At 40.2% G+C, this 19,007-nt stretch overlaps 1 protein-coding gene across 1 annotated transcript in view; it reads right to left on the bottom strand.

Moving 5' to 3' along the window:
• PCSK5 (proprotein convertase subtilisin/kexin type 5) overlaps window positions 1-19,007 on the bottom strand; it is a 295,959-nt gene that overhangs the window by 9,391 nt on the left and 267,561 nt on the right. The window contains exons 27-32 of the mRNA XM_054032645.1: window positions 17,551-17,751; window positions 6,947-7,030; window positions 6,146-6,341; window positions 2,664-2,881; window positions 1,392-1,628; window positions 569-799 (exon numbers count right to left, since the gene is read on the bottom strand). Of these exons, the coding sequence (XP_053888620.1) occupies window positions 569-799; window positions 1,392-1,628; window positions 2,664-2,881; window positions 6,146-6,341; window positions 6,947-7,030; window positions 17,551-17,751 (1,167 nt within the window). The remainder of the gene's footprint in view (window positions 1-568; window positions 800-1,391; window positions 1,629-2,663; window positions 2,882-6,145; window positions 6,342-6,946; window positions 7,031-17,550; window positions 17,752-19,007) is intronic.

The raw sequence follows: 19,007 nt of genomic DNA on the forward strand, positions 1-19,007 counted from the left end.
ACATTTGCAAATATACATGAGTTTTATGTGCGCAAAATAGTTTGAATTTGCAAAATATGCAAGCAGGGCTAAAAGAACCCAGATGGTTCTTAATGTGATTTTCAAGTCACCAACTTGTAATCAAAGCTGTAGGAACAGACAGTTGAAAGCAAGCAGAGAGTAAGTAACAGAAAAGTTTTAGTTCTTTGTTAGCCGTAAAGTGTCATGATGGTTAGAAGTTCTGCTTTGGCCCTCAAAGTTTGTCAGGCCCAAACCTAAATATCTGCCCAAACTCCAGGGCTGGTCTCATATGGCCAAGAGATTTTCTTGACTAGCTCCAAAGAATCAACTGGCATGTTTGCATTGTGGCACAAACATCTGAAAGCTATCTGTCATACCGGACTTGCAATGATCAGATTGGCTTCAGCCTGTTGAAATATGGATCCCATGACCAACCATCTTGACATTTCGTGAAAAGGAGCAATAGAAGTGCAGCTTGAAGCACCATGATTAATGGGGATCTGCATATGTCACATATCTTCAAAGGAGAAGACAAAATAAAACCTGGCTGCAGAAGCATGATACTTACTGAGAAGATGCCGATTTTTTGGACAGCTAAGACACTGATGTTCAGCAGACCCTGTACAGCGAGAACACCTCTTGTGACAAGGCTTACAGGTCTGAGTTTGCTCATCGTGGTACTCAGTGAGAGAACAATACTTGGATGCCACACAGTGACCCTGGCTGTTCATCACCATGCCCTCTTTACAGGTAAGGCAGGCAGTGGAAGAGGAGCAAATCTGACATGTCCTGTCACACTCTGAAATGTACAAACAGCAAGTATTTCACCACTGTTTTTTTTTAATTTCAGATTCTTTTTAAGTAGTTTTAATTTGTCAAGTAGCGAACATACACCCAGGGGCATATTTTCATTTGGGGAACTGGAGAAAGGTTTGTGTGTTTGTTTAAATATTATTTCCTATCCCATTCTTTCTATAGCCTAACAGTTTGCGTTCTTTATTGACTGCCACTGCACACTGAGCAGTGGTTTTCCCTGAACCATCTCCAGCGATGCTTGGTCTTTTTCCTGGATGGTGACATATAATTTAGAAACCAGTAATGTGTATGAGTAGTTCTAATTATTACTTCCCATGTGCATTTCCTTGCACTTGTCAATAAATTTCATTTCCAACTATGTTGCCCATTCACCTAACTTCTGGCTTTCTCACAGTCTTCTCTTGTTTGACTAGACTAAGTAATGTTGTGGCATTGGCACATTTTGCCGCCTTGCTGTTCTCCTCTTTTTCAGGATCAATGGTAAATGTATTAAACAACACCCCCAAATCACTTTTAATACTATTCAACCGGTTCTACTTAAGACTGTTTCCATATTTTTGGGAAAAAAATAATACCTTGACAATCTTCTGTCTCTGTTTCATAGTAAGTCCCTTCTGGGCATTCTCCAAAGCACTCGCCATTGTGCAAAACAAAGGACCTGCTGGCACACTCATTACAGTCATCCGAGTCAGGCCCATCACATTCTTTGCAGTCCTCATGGCAAGGAGAGCAACTCCTGGAGTCTGCATAAAAGCCAGAAGGGCAATCCGGCAGACACTTCCCATTGTGCAAGAAAAACTGGTCCATGCATACTAAGGAAAAAGAAAAGCAGCTGGCTAAGCAAAAGAACAGCTTATTTTCTTCTACTGATAAAACCAACAAAAACTGAATATAGCACCTGCTGCATTACATCTAGGGATGGACAAACTAGTTCAGAAAAATAATAAAAAACAAAAATTGTCCTAGAGCCTTTACTAAAATTCAGGTTATACCTAGATTGAGCCTCTGCATGGAGATGGGCCTATGATGCAAAGTTACCTCTGAATTTAATTCCAAACTTCTCAAAAGTTCAGGGATATTTGGATCTGAACTTTTGTTCAGCTCATTACTGAAATAGGGTCTGTCTGGAATATTTGCATCCAGATCTGAATTTCCCCAGAGGCTGGATGTGTTAGGATATGGAGTTATGGGCTGATCTGATCTCTACCTTTGGGTTTATTTTAACCTTGTAGTTTAACCATTTTTTCATTACCTTTCACTGTCACCCACTTTTACACTTCCAGGTTGACAGATAGTTGCTCAGTTTTACCTGCCCTTGAAATTCACACAACCATTCAAACTTTGGGGTGAGCAGCCCAACTAAACAGAATCCCCAAAACTTTTGTGGTTCACTCATCATTAATTGCATGAACACTCAGTGGGCTTGATTCTCCACTGCTCTGTATCTTGTGTAGCCATTTGCACCTGTGTAATGTCAGTGTAAAATGCTACTAGTTTAGAATGGTAGCATTTTGCATCCACCTTGTACAAATGTAAATGACTACCTGAGTTGCCAGGCGGTGGAAAGCCAGGACCTGAGGAATATCTTGAAACACAAAAAAAGAACAGAAAAAGGAATACTGAACATGTGTCATTCCTAGCTCTATCTGGTTAAAAATCCTATCACGTGATACAGTGCTCATTAGCACCATCCTGAGTAGCTTAACAATTAAATTAAAGTTACTTTTCTCATTTTTGTTAACTACAGAAGAACTATCTCTTTCAACAAATATTTGCCAGTCTATATATTTTCAGCGAGGTCTTATCTTAGCCAAGTGGATACATGCCATGCTGATTCCCTGCAGTACCTTTGCATGCACTTTCATGAATGCATTCCTGACACATCTCAGGGCAGTGTTTACAGATTCCATTGGTGGCAAAGTGCTTCTCAGAACAGGAGCTTTTACATTCCCATTGCTCCAGAAGCAAAGGACTTTCACAGGACTGACATTTTGTGGCATTTCCTTCACACGTCTTGCAGGATCCACTACACTTGATGCAGGTACCAGTTTCAGCAAAATACCCCCTAGAGAGTCAGGACAAACAGAACAAATGGTAGGACAGAGCACATTTCTGGCACAGTTTGATGGCACAGTTTATTGCAAATATAGAGGAATAAAAATGTATTGGGTGAACCAGGAGCTTCATAATGGACAGATTTCACAAAGAACTGCTATGTGCCATACATCTCATACAAGATATTTTGCTCACTGCACCACATCATCCCTTATCGCCAGCACCAAAATCGCCAGCATCCAGAAGGCTGCATGGTATTAGCAAAGTTTCCCATGAATTCTTTCCTTCTGCCTACCAGGGTGTCACTGTGATACTCACTCTTCGTGTCCTCCTTCTGCTTCCCAGGCTGGAGAAGCACAGAATATGGAAGGAAGAAGCCACTGCCTGCAGCAGGGCTGCCCAGAGGATTCAGGGGGCCTGGAGCAAAGCAATTTTGGGGGCCCCTTCCATAAAAAAAAGTTGCAATACTATAGAATACTATATTCTTGTGGGGGCCCCTGCGGGGCCTGGGGCAAATTGCCCCACTTGCCCCCCACTCTGGGCGGCCCTGGCTTGCAGCAGTGATATCAGTGGTTCAGGAGAAGGAAGAGAGATATCATTCCAATGGTGGTACGACAAGCAGAAAGAAGATACACCCCTGAGTAGTGGGAGGGATGGGGATCAGGGAAGAGAGAGATCTCACCCCCAGCACCAGGAGGGATGAGCTGTTCCTGCACTAGTAGAAGGCACTACAATGGAAGGTCAACAACTCTGTAGAGGTGCGAGGGGGGAGGGATAGCTCAGTGGTTTGCTAAACCCAGCGTTGTGAGTTCAATCCTTGAGGGGGGCTACTGAGGGATCTGGGACAAAATCAGTACTTGGTCCTACTAGTGAAGGCAGGGGGCTGGATTCCATGACCTTTCAAGGTCCCTTCCAGTTCTAGCAGATAGGATATCTCCACTATTTTATTTTTTTTAGGAAGGAGCTAGAAAAACATGATCACATCCAAAAGAAGTGTCACTCAAGAAGCTATAAAAATTTTGGCGAGTGTATTCTGCTGTCAGGAGTGTGTCACACTGATACCTGTGTTATACAGCCTGTGGGTAAGTGGTGAGGAGCCTTTCTGAGAAGCAGCTCTAACTCTCCTCTAATAACCAGATGACAGTACGTCTAATATGGTGATTCCAGCATGGATCTGTGTGATGCAATTTGTGGCTGAACTTCGACATAATCTGATCCTACAAAGAATGTGCCCTGGACTATGAAAGAAGAGCAACTTTAAGCAGACTGACATAGAGCAGCTGTGGGCAACCAGAGTCATTCTAGGTTTGGAAGGATTAATCATAATAAAATATTCGCTAGGCTTGGCCTGTATCTCATAGACGAAAGGAGATGGAAGGGCAGGCTGGAGGCACATTTCATTCTGCTTAAGATCTTGAAAAGAAATATATGGAGAGAGGCCAATAACCTGTTTGAGATCATTACTAATTCAAAACTATGCAGTCATCTTCTAACACTGAGGAAGGAACAAGCATAGAAAGCAGTGCCAGCAGAATATCTACTTTGCACTAACACATACACCCAGGCAGCCTTCACAAAGAGGGGTGCTTTCCAGTGCTTTACTGGCATTTCAGGGAATGCTTTAAAAGAGCAAGGGGCAGTACTTTCCAAAGAAAGCCAAGGAGGTCAATTAAGAGGAAAGCTGGAAAGAAGGAAACAGAAGAGAAGAGAGTCCACCTCCATCTTTCCTGTTTCTATCTTCTTCCTTTCTTTTCTCTTATCATTTCTCAATATCCTTCCAATCCCTTCTCCCCCCCCCCTTTCTTCTGTCGTGGGAGTTTTTCCTCTCAAGCACAACAGCTCACCTTGCTTTGCTGATTCACTCTTTCTAAATGCCTCTGTCACAAGAGAGTAGTGGATCAGTAAGATATCTAGAACACCTTCCCTGCACACTACAGTACTTACTTTGCTTCTAAAAGAAGACATTTAGAACTGCATGAGAGCACCAGTGTTTCTCTGTGATACCTTGCAAATGGGGGTAGGTGATAAATGTAATGTAAAATATCCTAGGGGCTGAAATTTGAAACTTAACTCGGGCTGACTTTGTTGTAGGAAGGCCAGTATCTGAAACCCTGTTATGAATGGGTCTGGCAAGATACTCTGGAAGACAGCAAAAAGTGGGGGGGATGCAGCAGGTATAGATGAACAAGGTGAATTAAATTGCATGATTCCATGCAAAAAATGTGGGAAATGTGTTCTGGAAACACACACAAGTTAGTGTAATAACGCTACAGCATTATTTTGCAATCAGTGGGTTATAGTTCATTTTTTGCATGGGTAGGCTGAAAGAACCCACCCTGGCCTAGATTCTGATCTCAGTTATATCTTTCATGTGGTTATTCCAGATTCACTCTGGTGTATATGAGATCAGAATCTGTCCCTTTGATGCTCTGATTTACTTAATACAGTTAGCAGATGTGCAAATGGTGGTAGGAAAATACAGCCAATAAATTAGTGTAAATCACAGAGGAAGAGGGTTGGACGTGTTTTCCCAAAAGAAAGAAACTAAGTGGTGGCCACTAAGGACTGGATCCTACACAGCATAGAGCATTATGTATACATGCACTTGGTAACTAGTGCTAAGCAGGATATAGAGTGCAGTGGAACCTGATCTGCTTTAGGGTCTGATCAATGCTCATTGGAGTCAATGGGAACCTTTGTTGCTGAACGACTGCCAGGTTACTGATGCATAGTAGGAGAAAAAACAAAGAAGATAGTATATGATTAAGCTCCCCATTTGCATGTTCAGGATTGTGCTTCAGTCCATAACTCCTCAGACACCCCCATTCTGTGCCCATACCCTGCCTCTTTTTTATCCTGTATTCTTGGGGGTAAGGGAGAGGGTAGAGAAGGTTGTTGAGGGTTACTTTCAGTCAATGTGAAGATCTACACTGAGTGTGAAATCCTGGCCCCATTGATATCAATGGGAGTTTTGCCATTGACTTCAGGATTTCACGTCTATTGCTTAACTTTACTTACTTACATTCACATGTAGCCTCTGCTAACAAGAGTAAAGTAAATTACTTCATCCAACTGTATACATATACATTGTTTCAGCACATCATAATTTCTGATGGCCAAAATGGTACATTAACATTTCCATAACAGGAGTTTATGATGTCCTATCTAGAAGGACCTAAATTATGGAGACAAGTGGCACAGTTAAAAATTAGTGAGCAAACTTGAAAGTTGGTGTAAATCAACAAAACAAGGGAAAAAATACACAACAACTTACGTGGGGCACTCCTGAAAGCATCTGCCTTCATGTAGGTAGAGTGGCCGCTGTGGCTGAGATCGGCACTTCAGGCAGTGCCTGGGGCCAGAGCAGTTTTCACAGTCATCTGTGCAATTCTCACACTTCCCACTTTTCAGGTCGCCAAAAGTCCCTCGAGGGCATGTACGTACACAGCTCTCAGCAAGAAGAAATCTCCCTAGCAATACACCCACCCCAATGAAATGGCACAGTTGAGAAGGCTTAATAAAATAACTCTGGGATCTTGTTTGTGGTGGCCAAACCTGCAGTAGCATATTGGTGGGTTTCTTCTTTTAAAAATGGAACCTTAACTTTGCATTTCCTGCAAATCCAAAATTTAGGGTTTTTTCCCATTTTTTTAAAAACTGCAACATTCTTTTAAGCTATTTTCCAAAAAGGTCAGTCTTATGGCCAACTCACTCAGAGATTTTAAGGCCAGAAGGGAGCATGATGATCATCCAGGCTAACATCTTGAATAACATAGAATTTTACCCAATAATTCCTGGATTAAGCCCATAACTTCTGGTTGAGTGGGTAGGGAATCAGATCCCTTGATAAGTTTGTCCAATGGCTAGTTACCTTTGCTGCTAAAAATAAATGGTTTATTCCCAGTCTGAACGTATCAAGTTTCAGCCTCCAGTCATTGGATCTTGCTGTGCCTTTATCTGCTAGATTAAACAACCCTCTACTATCCATTAACCAAAATATTCCCTGGGAATATATAATATACCGAAGCATCTAGCCAACTACAAACTCTTCCCAAAGAAGCTGAATGTCACTTACCTTCTGGACATGAAGTGCACACCTCGGCAGCTCTATCACAGGTCCAACATGAATCATCACATCGTTGGAACTGTTTTTTTGAGTCTGGGAAGGAAGAGGGAAAAATACTGCTGTTTACCCTGTTTAGTCTTAGTAGGGACTGGATCATCAATGGCACTTTTAGGAGGACAAGTAGGCAGGGCACCTTCATTCAGTCTGGGAACTTTCCTATTTGCTTTTTCTACATAGATTCACTCAGAGCTATTTAAAAAAACCTAACTATTTACAGCCATAAAAGTCTCATTATATTCCTTGAAATTAGACAATTGACAGTTTAATTCAATCACATATTCTTGGCTGATCAGTAAAGGATTAGTGTAGAAAAATAAAACACAAAGGGCACCCTCAAATCCAGTTTGGCATTGTTCTAGAGTGTTTATTGCAAGTGCAGAGGCTATTTTAGCTTATTATTGGTAATTTCAGGTTGGTGGTGTGGATGGTCATAGAATTTACACCACAAATAGGTAAATGCAGACACATTTTATCTGGGGGAGAGGGCGGAGGAGCGGAATATATGGTTAGGGGACTGCTGCTGAATGAAGAATTTGTATTATGCTTTCATGCTAGTTGGTTACATTATTTCCCTAACACATTTTAGGAGTTCCTTGGAAGTGAATTAAGAATATGAAGGGGAAGAAGGGAGTGCCTGGAAAGAGATGTATTCACCATGTATCAATAATCTCCCAGTTCTCCCCATCAGGAAGAATCCTTCATGTTCCTCTTATCGAATCTTTTTATCTGCAAATTTACACTTCACACTCTCAGTGGGAAATTTGGGGTAATGTTTGCATAGACTTTGCTCAGCTGATGTCCACATTTCCAGGAGCCTGAGGTACATACATAATGTGCATGGGGTAGCCTGTGAATGCCATAGGTCCCAGCATGCAATTCTTCATTTTGATCCAGGCAAAAAGCTGCTCAAATGAAGATGTAGCATTGGATTCTGGAACCCCTTCAGGCTAGTCTTCCTTATTAAAGATGAGGGTGGACACTGCTGTGTTTGACCAACCTGTACTTTGGCTACCCCTGTTTTGGATCAATATGCATTTGACCTTTGTGGATGTACATAGTACTCCCTTCCGTGTTGGATATATTGAACAGTTATTAACATACATCCCAGCAGCATTTTACAATTGATAGGTATCACTCTCTTTAATCCATTCTACTCTCTGTAATCCATGACTAGTTCTGGGTGAAGCTTTTCAGACCAATAGTTTATTCACAGAGAAATGAGGTTTCAGTTGACCCAAAACTATTCATGAATTTGATACAAATTTGTCAGTTTTGGCCAAAACAATTTTTGGGGGGACTTAGGTGCTGTTCACAAAATGACTGAAGGAGGTGGTGCCTCCTAATAACTGCTGTGGTGGCGGTGATGAGAGCAATCAGCTGGAACATAGGAGACCTAGGTTTAATTCCCCCCTCTACTGGATGTAATATAGGGATTTGAACTTGGGTTATCTACATTGCAGAAGAGCACCTTAGCCCCTGGGGCAGTCTGGCTCTTTCCTGTTGAAATGGTTCCACTGGGTATAAATAATGATGTAGTCATTGGCGCGAGGGCTCAACCTTGGCTCTCCCACTGCCTCGTGGAGTACTGTAACCAGAAGGCTATAGAATCAGTCACGCTCATAGCCTCAATGACTAGTCAAGTAGTTTATATAAAGTGGAACAGCTTCAACAGGAGAGAATGAAAAACCTTTATTGCTAGGCTCTCATGTAGCACAGGGGTTAGCGAGCTTCTAACTACTGTAGATGCCCCCAAGTTCAATTCCCTCTTCCCATGACTAATTCATTATTTAGGCACAGTGGAACGCTTTCAACAGGAGAGATTGAGAAAGTCCTATAGCTGAGTGACTAGGACACCTTTTCGCAATGGAGGAGATCCAAGTGCAATTCCCGTCTCTAAATCAAGCAGAGAGGGTGGTTGATCCCAAGGCCTCTGACATATATTTACCAGACCTCTGTGACATCTTTGACTTCAGCTGTCAGCAGCTGGAGCTGGGCCTGTCCACCCCTACCCCACGGCTGCAGCCTTCGCTGCGCACCCCTGCCCCGCGGCTGCAGCCTGCTCCGGAGCTGGTGCTGTATGCCCTCCCTGTGACTGTGCTCACTGGAGCCGGGGCTGTGGGTGGCTTGGCCACCTGGGACTTCAGCTGTCGTTCCTCCTCCCCCCAGCCCTACCCACCCTGGTTATTTTTAATAAAGTCAGAGACAGGTCACGGGCTCCTGTGAAAAAAATTTTTTTTTTTTATTGCCCATGACCTGTCTGAGTTTTACTAAAAGTAACTGTGACAAAATCTTAACCTTAATTATGAGACAAGGAAACAAGGAAGGATGGATCAGTTCTTCTTATATCCTTTATAATCTTAAAGGCTAGATTAAGCCCCTTCTAACTCTTCTTCTTTCCAGTTTTAATAGTCTTAGTTTTTTTTATCATACCTCTCACCAGCCTCATTGTACTTATCCAGATTTATTCCTTCTTAGCAATAGCAAAGGTGTGGTGCCCAAAACAGAGCTCAGGACTACAGTATGTACCATCAGCAAACACTGTATTGTTTTCTATCCCTATCCCTAGCTCTCCTTCCAGGTTGGCAGGGAGAGTGTTAACTATCTCTCTGTGAGTAGAGGAAAGTCCACAGCTGCATGCACTGTCAGAGTAGTAGGGCTGGGCCAGCTGTGATGAATTAAGCCACTCTCCCAACACACTATAAGAGAACTGGACTGTAGGGCACTGAAACTGGACAGTAAGGGGATAGGTAAAACTTTTGCAGGGCAGGAATAGGGGAATGCTTTTTGATTGCAACTTTAGCTTCATAGAGTTATTCATTTTAGTTAAGTTCATAGAGTCTAGGATTCAGGAAGCTTTACTATATAACCTTGAAAGGCAATGTTTGTTTCTTTGAGCTAGGCTCTAAAAAGCTGGGTTTGGCAGTCAGTAGGACTTTAAGATCCTTGGTTATTGATTTTACACTTAGAGGGTTACCTTGGTCCTGTCTCACACCCAAGCAGCTTCTGTTTGTTTTGTGCTACACACTGGGCAGATGTTCCACTGGGCTCTTTATGATGATTTCTTTCCTCTGAGAGGCCTGCAATTTCAGTACCCATTATGATCTATGAAATTCTTACTACTGTACACTTATCATGCTATATGGCATCCACTGTCAGATTGCTGAACACACTTAAAAGCCATCCGGACTCTCTCTCAACTGTCTGGATGTTACTAATCAAAACAACTCAGAGCAATCAGCAAACTTCACGCTAGTTTCCCTAATCATGAAGACTCTAGTAGCCTTGACAGACTGCTAAGAACCTCACTACTGATCTCTCTCTTCATTCTGAGGAGCAGCAATTCACTACAGCTGGTTTTTGATAAGACTTTGCCCCTTCCGTTCATAGTTATTCACTTAATGTTTTATTGTGGACTTGAACAAGCCCTTTGTGGAATACCAAGTAAAATGTGTTTATTGGGCCTTGTTTATTTAGTATTTTTAAAAAAATACTCTGAAAATGTTAGGTATCATTTTCTTACATGAATTGATCCTATTAGGTGATATTTTTTCAGGCTTTTTATTCTCCTATCCTTAAATATACTGTATTGTTTTCTCTTACTGAGGGGAGACCCACTGTCTGCAAATCCTGTCATCTGGCTTGGTTCCTTCTTGTTAAAGTAAGCCCCACACTATGATCATCTTGAAGAATTGTTGATCTATGCCATAGCCATGTTGTTAACTAAGAATGTTTCTCACTTTATTTACCTCAGAAACCTCACATGAACTGAATACCATCTGTTCCTGGAATCTATTGCATTTCTAAGGTCACTCTATCCTTTCTTAGCACTTTCAATCTTTCTCAAGGCTGCAATGATTTCCTACAGAAATTGAGATTTTCTTGTATCAAGATGGAATACAAAATTTTATGTAACTTCTCAGCAGTCACATATGCAGCCCCTTTTCCACTGATGTCTTTTATATTTTATTTCCTTTGAAATCCTCTCTGTAGACAGGGAAAACTGTTCTAAGTGTTGTCATTTAATACCAGTTATGAAGATTAAAAAAGGGAAACAGAAATATAGCTGTAGTAGCCTCTGCCAAGATTATGAGACTCTGATCCTGACTGACACTTCAGGCAACATAAATAATAAATAGTAATTAGATAAGGCTAAGACAGAGACACTTAACAACTGCTGAGAAATGTTTATAGAGAAATTGTCTTGAAAACATTTAACTGTTTACAATTAAGAAATATCAACTTTCATTTACAATGAAATATTTCAGCGATCAAGATTATAGTTTAATGTTTGTTTTTCTTGGCAACATTTGTGATAGTCAGTCTTTGCAATACATTACAGTCTCCACCAGAGGGGAATATGCACAAGCAGTTAAGCTTTTGTGATATTTTTCCTGGGAGACACAAGAAAATGTCTATAATCCAGTTACTCTACTTTAGTTTATAACTTTCCAATCTGAAATAAATACTTAAACCCTCAACTGGAGGATTCTCTTCCTAGCACCAATATGAAAAGCTTGCAATTAATTGGGCCTGTCTGAATTCTGAATTGTCGAGTTCTCCCTGCTTCAAAACTGTCATTTATTTTAATAGTAGCAATTGGACACTCATTTTGAAAAAACAAAGTAGTCCGGGTGATGCCCTAAATATCCTTCAAAATGAGTAATATACTGAAAAAGATTTTGTGGTACATCCCTGTGCACTGCACCTGCCGTGATGGGACCAATGTTTTTATACATAGAACAGTCTGGAAAAGTTGTCAAGAAAATTTGCCAGCCTAGGGACAAAATGTATTTATTGGCCTGTGCTCTGATGATAATGAGAAACCAGATGGCCAGTTTCTGCCACACAATATTTTACTTGTCACTGACCCATTACTTACTCACTCTGGGCATGTGGGCAAGTAGAATTCTTCCATAAGGAAGCAGTAGAATTAGTTAGTGGAGGAGTTGTATCTCTGAAGTAAAAAGGTTGATGAGACTACAAAAAAGAATTGCCAGCTCTGGCAGTTAGCCTTGCATTCTGACCTACTGTACCCCTCAATAGTTATATTACACCAAGCATTAAATGAGACCAGCTCATGGCTGCTTGGCCAGCTGTTACCTGTATCTGGAGGATTCCTTCTTGGGCTCTGGAATCTAAGCTTTCATTTAAAAATTGAAATCTCTAATCCTTATGGTTGCGAAGAAGACTTTAAATATGTGAGCCAGATGTCCACTATTGCAATGACGTTTGCTAATTCAGCAGACAGCCTGAAATAATACGTCAGTCAGAGAGAAGTGTGGACTGCCCTTATTCATATATATGGAATGTTTACTCTGAAGCTTATTGATGATAATGTTTGCTACTTCACTGCTGGTTTAAAAAAAATGCAAAAAAACCTTTTCCAGACCTTCAGAGCTTGGATGATTTTGCAGAAACTAAAATGTCACACATGTAAGCTTCCATTGGGGCCAGAATCTGCCTCAATATCATGTTGATTCTTGTTTCCTTCATCAGTAAAGGCAAGCAATTTATAAATATTTTCAGCTTCACTCCCCCATTGCAGAAACTAGGGAACCGACTTGTACTTTTGCCACTTTCTGAGTTAAACTTTATGGCAGTTCGGGTAGCATTCCATCTGTTCAGGCCATTCCATGATCTTATCAAACTGAAAGTTTTAGGAAGGGCTCAACTTTGATTTTCTTCCTTTCTTATTTATGCTAGTTCAAAATGTCAGTCTACCTCCGACAACAGGACATGGGACAGTGATAAACAATCACAGTAAGCATTGATTTCTTTTAACACTGAACAAGGAACTTTGTTCTAAGGAAGATAACAGTGGGTGATATCCTGACCATGTTGGTACTGAAGTCAAGGGTCCCTACAGTTACTTTTTATCTTTCTCATGCTTCTACTTAAGATTTCCCTTAGACTCATCTGCTACAGACCTAAAGAAAGAGTACACCCATCCTTAAAAATATCCAATGTAATCTTTCACATTGAGTGAAAGTAAACTTGAAGCTTCTTGAATGCCTACTCACTTTCAAGAATGCAGGATGAATGGGTGTGTCTGAAGAGACATTGGTTTAAATGTGATCCTCAGCATTCAAATTAGCTACTTAGCTGAACAGTAGAGCTCTGTATGGGACTATATTTAGTTCTGCTTCTGCTATTATGGCAGTGGGACCTGTGGGATCCCAGTCCTTCTCCAGGGCTCTACAGTCCATTCTTTGGTCTTTCTCATGCTGCTAGGCAGCAGCAGCAGAGTTCTCATTAATGCATGGTCGGTTTCCCTGTGATCCCTGGCCTGCTCGTTAGTTTTTACCTTGTGCTTATGCACACAACAATCCTTCACACCTGTGCAGCTTAGGATCAAACCATTTTATTCACATTTATAAAAACCACCTATGGACTCAGTACATTTGTTTTTTCTGTTTAGGGACCACATTTATTTATGCTCATATATAAGGGAGAAGGGATTTAAAAAGTTAATTTATTTCAGTTCATGATAGCAAACTGGCTCCCCACCCACATTTGCAATTACTCTCCTTTGCTTCCTAATTGAAAATACAGCAGGTTCTGCTAAAGAAAACCTGATTTTTTTTGTGAAATTTTTTTTTTTTTGTAAACCCAAAGTCAAAAACATGCAATACATTGCTGCAGTGAGGCACATAGAAGGAGCTGTACTGCCTGGGTTGTAACCATGTGTACATTACTTTTAGAAGGTGACCTGTTTGTTCTGTATACTGTGTAGTAAGGATGTGATTTGAATGAAAGCCAGTTGTTTCCAGTGAGGATGCTGTTTAGTTTGTTAGATTTTATTCTGCTTATGGCACTGGCCTTGCAAAAATGATACAGCCCTGAATAAAAATACATAAAATAGACCACATATCTCGAAAAGCTAATTACAATTAAATAGACATGATAAAACATAATGAAAACAATATACAGAGGTAATAAAATACTAGAACCTATCCCATCTCAAAGACTTATGAGAATTATAAATTCAAGGGTACTGGTAGGTTAGGTGAGAAGTAATTCACAACCCCCAGTAACCATTAATTCCCAAGCTGGTTATCACATAACAGCCATAAGATTAATTTAATGAATGAATGCCTCGAATAAAAAATCTGCATGCAACTCCAATGGGGATGATGAAAAATATGTATAGGTTAGTGAATAAGTGTTGTCTGCCTCTGACAGAGTTACATTTCACATATGGATGCTATTTAAAAAAGTCCCCTACCTCCTTCTATGGTGCTAAATCCTCCTCTGTAAATGTCATAAAATTTTCCATCTAGATTTTTTTCTCCTCCTCTCCCCCTTATTCCATATTCCCCATTTCTCTGCCTTATCCACTAGTCCCTATCCCCTCACTAGTCTCACATCTCTTTCCAGATACACCACAAAATGCACACCTAGAGCCAGATCCTTAGTTGGTGTAAATCAACATAGCTACACTGAAATTAGTGGACCTATAAAGAATTGTACCAGCTGGCCTGTAATTCCTGTAATCCTCTAATTTCTGAATATTTTGTCTTCTCCCCACCAACCCTCTATTAACATGTTATGTTTTTTAATTCTTGTTGTTTAATTTGGTATTTAGGGAAAGAAAATGTGCACAGGCACATGCAGTTGGTGTAAGGCTTCTAGTACACTTCGCAATGGCTTCTTTTTGGATGCTACTTCCATTCTGTGTTACAATGTGTGATATGAGCTGTACTGGCTGTATACTTACCTTACATAATTAATGACTAATTTTATTTTGAAATGATTTGCATGTGAAGAGGCACATACTCCATGTTGAATCTGTAACAGAAACATGTCCTTTGCACCTCGCAAAAGAATACGCAAGGCTACACTGTCTGACTGAGGAGCATACAAGCTCAGGGTGTGGTATTTCCAGTGAACTGGCAAAATTAAGACCTGATTTCAGCTTGCAAAATGTCTAGTCCAGTTGATAGGGTGTGTGTAATCACTTGGTGAATCAAGCCTACACTAGTATGTCTCCTGGCTCCCAAAGTCATTTCATCATCTGGTACATCAGATAAAATACAGATGTTTTGAGCTACAAACACAGAGCTCAAACATTTTTTTTTTTCTTGGCTTGCCTTTCCTTTGAAATGTCTGGATGCCAGACAAGCTCTGTTTCCTTATTTCAGGCCTTGATATGATTTATTAACAAATTCCCAGTTTGGAATTGAATTGTTAGCCCACAAGAGTACCCACAAAATAAGTATAATTTAGGAAGTTTTTATATACACACTGTCTTAGACGTTGGTCTATATACTCATGAAAATTCATGATTCTGGTCTTCTATTTATCCTCACACAAGAAATGGAAGTGAAAGTTAGACATACAAAAAATGTATACTCTACACCCAGAAAGCGATTTTTAATCCTGTCCTACCTACATTAATCTCTCAAAATGTAAATGAATTCTGCCTTCACATTGACTTATCTCTTAGCATGCTCTGGTATGGTGCCCTTTAACTTGTTTGTCTAGGAGCCAAACTGAGACAAAAGTTTTTTGTCTCACGGAGACTCAAAAGATTGGTTATGAACCAACTTGTCCAATATGAATGGTCAATTCAGTTACTAAATCCATTGTAACATTTTCAGCTACATTGTCTGGATCCATGTGCTCAGACATAGTCCAGCAGAGATGAAGGTAATGGCATTGTTATTTGTGAGTTGTGATCAAGGTCCAACACACCTCAGCCACAATCCTGTCTGCCTTCACTTTTTTAGCATACTTTTTAATATAAAAAGATTTAAGAAGCTTTTTCAAAGGCACTCGTGGTAGTTATTGAGTTAAACTATGGGGGTTCGGGGATTTTGACTAGATTGCCACCCTAATGAACATGACACAGCTAGCTGTGTATTTTGTTTGGTTATTGCAGGGAGTGGGAGTGAAGTGACTTGAGGTTTTTATTCTGTCACTGACTCACTGTGTGACCTGGGACATGTCATTTTACTTGTGGCTCAGTCCTGAATAAATGGGAATCAAATGGGAATAATAATACTTACTTGTCTTGGTGGAACAAAATGAGATCCTCAGATGAGACAAAATTCCTATGTGTCATTATTTATTCATAGTTATAGATAATTGTAACCAGAAGAAAGCATCTAGATGCCAAATAAAAGCAAATTCAGGGCCTCTACATATATTGTTTTTGCAGATAAGAAATATGCTTCTGTTGGGCACAACACCTTTTAATGGATAGGAAGTACATTAGTTTGGAAACATTACACAATAATTAGAGATGAGCTACTAGTGCGAACATTTTCTTGTTGCTACCAACACCACCTAGCAGAAGGATTTATATAGATGTTAGTTAATGGCAAAGCCATCTAGATCTCAGGACAGCCGTTCTTGTATTTGCTCTTTTAAATCGATATAAATACATTTGAATCATTGAATGCAAATTTTGATTTGACCACGTTTGTGACTCTCATGTTCACTTTCAATGAGCATCTGAGCACTTGAGCTTTACTAATTTGAATGTTCACACAGGGTGAAATTCACGCCCATTCAGACAGCCAGTAGCCGGCCTATGCTTCATTGAAGTCCTATTTAGTCCCTAGTGTGGGACTTAAGCCATGCAGAGGGCTTGTGCTGGGCCTCTGCACGGCAGTGAATTTCATTTTAAAAAGCCTACTTTAAAGCTTGTATACAAATATTCACAAAAAGTGAATTCATAAAATTCACAAGTAGCGCTGCTTTGATTTGATGCATAAATCATGCAAACCGGGAATAAAAAAATACCAACACAGTACATAGTGCAAATTACCAATAGTCACAAGGAATTGTTCATTAATCATCTACAGATTAAGAATTATTTTCTGAAGAAATATGTAAGTAAGTTTTACAGTGAACAAATGTGAAAGTACTGTGATCTGTTTGCAGGTAGTTCATGAAAACAAAAAAGATATAATATATATATATTTACATCAAATCATTTGGTCTGTTCCAGTAATGATGCTAATACTCAGCAATAGCATTTTGCATTTCAGAATGTTTCACTGACATTAATTAATACCTTGCCATGCTCTTGTGGGAGTAAAAATATTATCTCCAGTGTATAGATGGGGAATCCGAGATAGAGAGAGTTGAAGTGACCTTGGGCAGTCACAGATTAAGCTACTGGCAGAGCTGGGGCTAGACTTCAAGAACTCCTACTCCAAATCCAGTGTTCAGTCCATTAGATCATTATAGTTATTCTTAAATTTGAGAATCCATTAAATTACTTACAATATACTCTATACTTCATTCAAAGTGAAATTCAACCCTGTTCAGGGAGCCAACACAAGGCCTCAAAAATAGGGCCTAAACTGGATTTAAATTGTGCATAAGTTTTAGGCGTTCTGCCAAAGGGTGAATTCCACCCTCTGTGACCAGATTTATACTCATAGTCAGTATGATTCCTTTACTTCTCAGTCTACTAGATATAAGGTAGTTTTATCCAATCTATAAGATCTTGAAAACAAGGGGTTGGATACCTTTCTAAACATTTCTAATCATAATAGTCCACAGGGGTGAAATGAAAGGGATCAAAGGATCTAGCAACATACCATTCCAGAATTTCCTCTCCACTACCATGTTTTTTGGATTCACACACTTCCCATGCAGTAGTTGTAAATTCTCTTTGCAGCTGGTGCAGTCATCAAAGTTGAGCCCTTCACATGTTGCACAGGTCCTATGGCACTCTTCACATTCTGCAAAGTCCTCATCACTGTAGAAACCAGCCCCGCAGTCACTCACACATTTCCCATCTACAACATAGATAGAGCCTTTAAGTCATAGTATCACTCACACAGGTTGAGAACCACAAGATGAAGAAATGCTTTATAGACCTATCCATTCTGGGTGTTGTGGAGAACAGCAACACCAGCGATACTGTGTTCTTAAGGATTATTAGTGAAATTTAATCTCTAGTCTTCAACTCCCCTGTTGGAAATTCAGGGATACATTTTGAAAGATTGTGTGTGGTTTCAGTATTATGATTCCTATTAAAACCAATTAGAAATGAAAATTAAAATCAATTGGGAATCCTGCAGCTGAGACCCATTACTGCTCCAAAACTGTATTCTTTAGGTTTCAGCATCCAAGATTAGACTTGTGTATTTTGAATAATCCTGGCTACTTGAGATTGGGGAAGGCATATGTCCCTGAACTCTCTCTCAGGCAATTTTAAGAGAAACAAACAGAACAGTAGAACAGTGTGAAATTTTTGTTGTGCCTCCCCCCATCACCCCGGCCCCGGTTTTAAATTTTATTGCAAACTTTAAACTCCGCCCATGTCCTTATAGAAAACTTCACAAATCTTTCAAGCTATTCTCTACCAAGGTTTATATAGAACTGAGTCTATCTCAAAATACTAACACTCACCATCTTGTTAAAGTTCAGATATAGATCTGAATTTCATGATTGAACCCTACCTCTAAAATGGGACAACAAACATCTAAGATCCAAATCTAGACCCAAGGTTTGATTAATTTTAAGATTCCAGCAAATGTGGGGTCAATATTGAGTGAACCTGGGTTGATTCAGATCTTCAGCTGCCACAGCGAAGGTGCTCTGATACCATGGTGATGTTCAGCAGTGTAAACACTAAAATAGATAAGATAGACTCAGGGCTAGTTTGAGCAAATCTGAGGTTCCTTGCAAAGCCCAAAATTGAATTTGACTTCCTTCCAATGCCCACAATCAGGTAGGGGGCAACAGGTCTTGTGTTTGGAATTGGATATACAAATGGTAATATATAGGTTTGCAGAAGGAGACAGGAGAAAAGTTGATAGGGCTTTCAAATTAAACAGGAGAATAGAGGCACTTACAATGTACTCCAGCAATGGTCATGGTAACCTCGAGGCAGCCTTGGTCTTTCTCTTATCACCACAGACCTTTCTATCAGCATGAAGCTGTGCTCCATAGCACCCAGAACTGGAGGGGTGGCTCTGCCATATGTTTGGGACTCCCTGTAGTTCAGGTTTGGAAATATTGTCTGAATTAGCCCTGGCTGCTTAATAGT

The sequence above is a fragment of the Malaclemys terrapin genome, chromosome 6, assembly GCF_027887155.1.
Source record: "Malaclemys terrapin pileata isolate rMalTer1 chromosome 6, rMalTer1.hap1, whole genome shotgun sequence".
Taxonomy (NCBI): domain Eukaryota; kingdom Metazoa; phylum Chordata; order Testudines; family Emydidae; genus Malaclemys; species Malaclemys terrapin.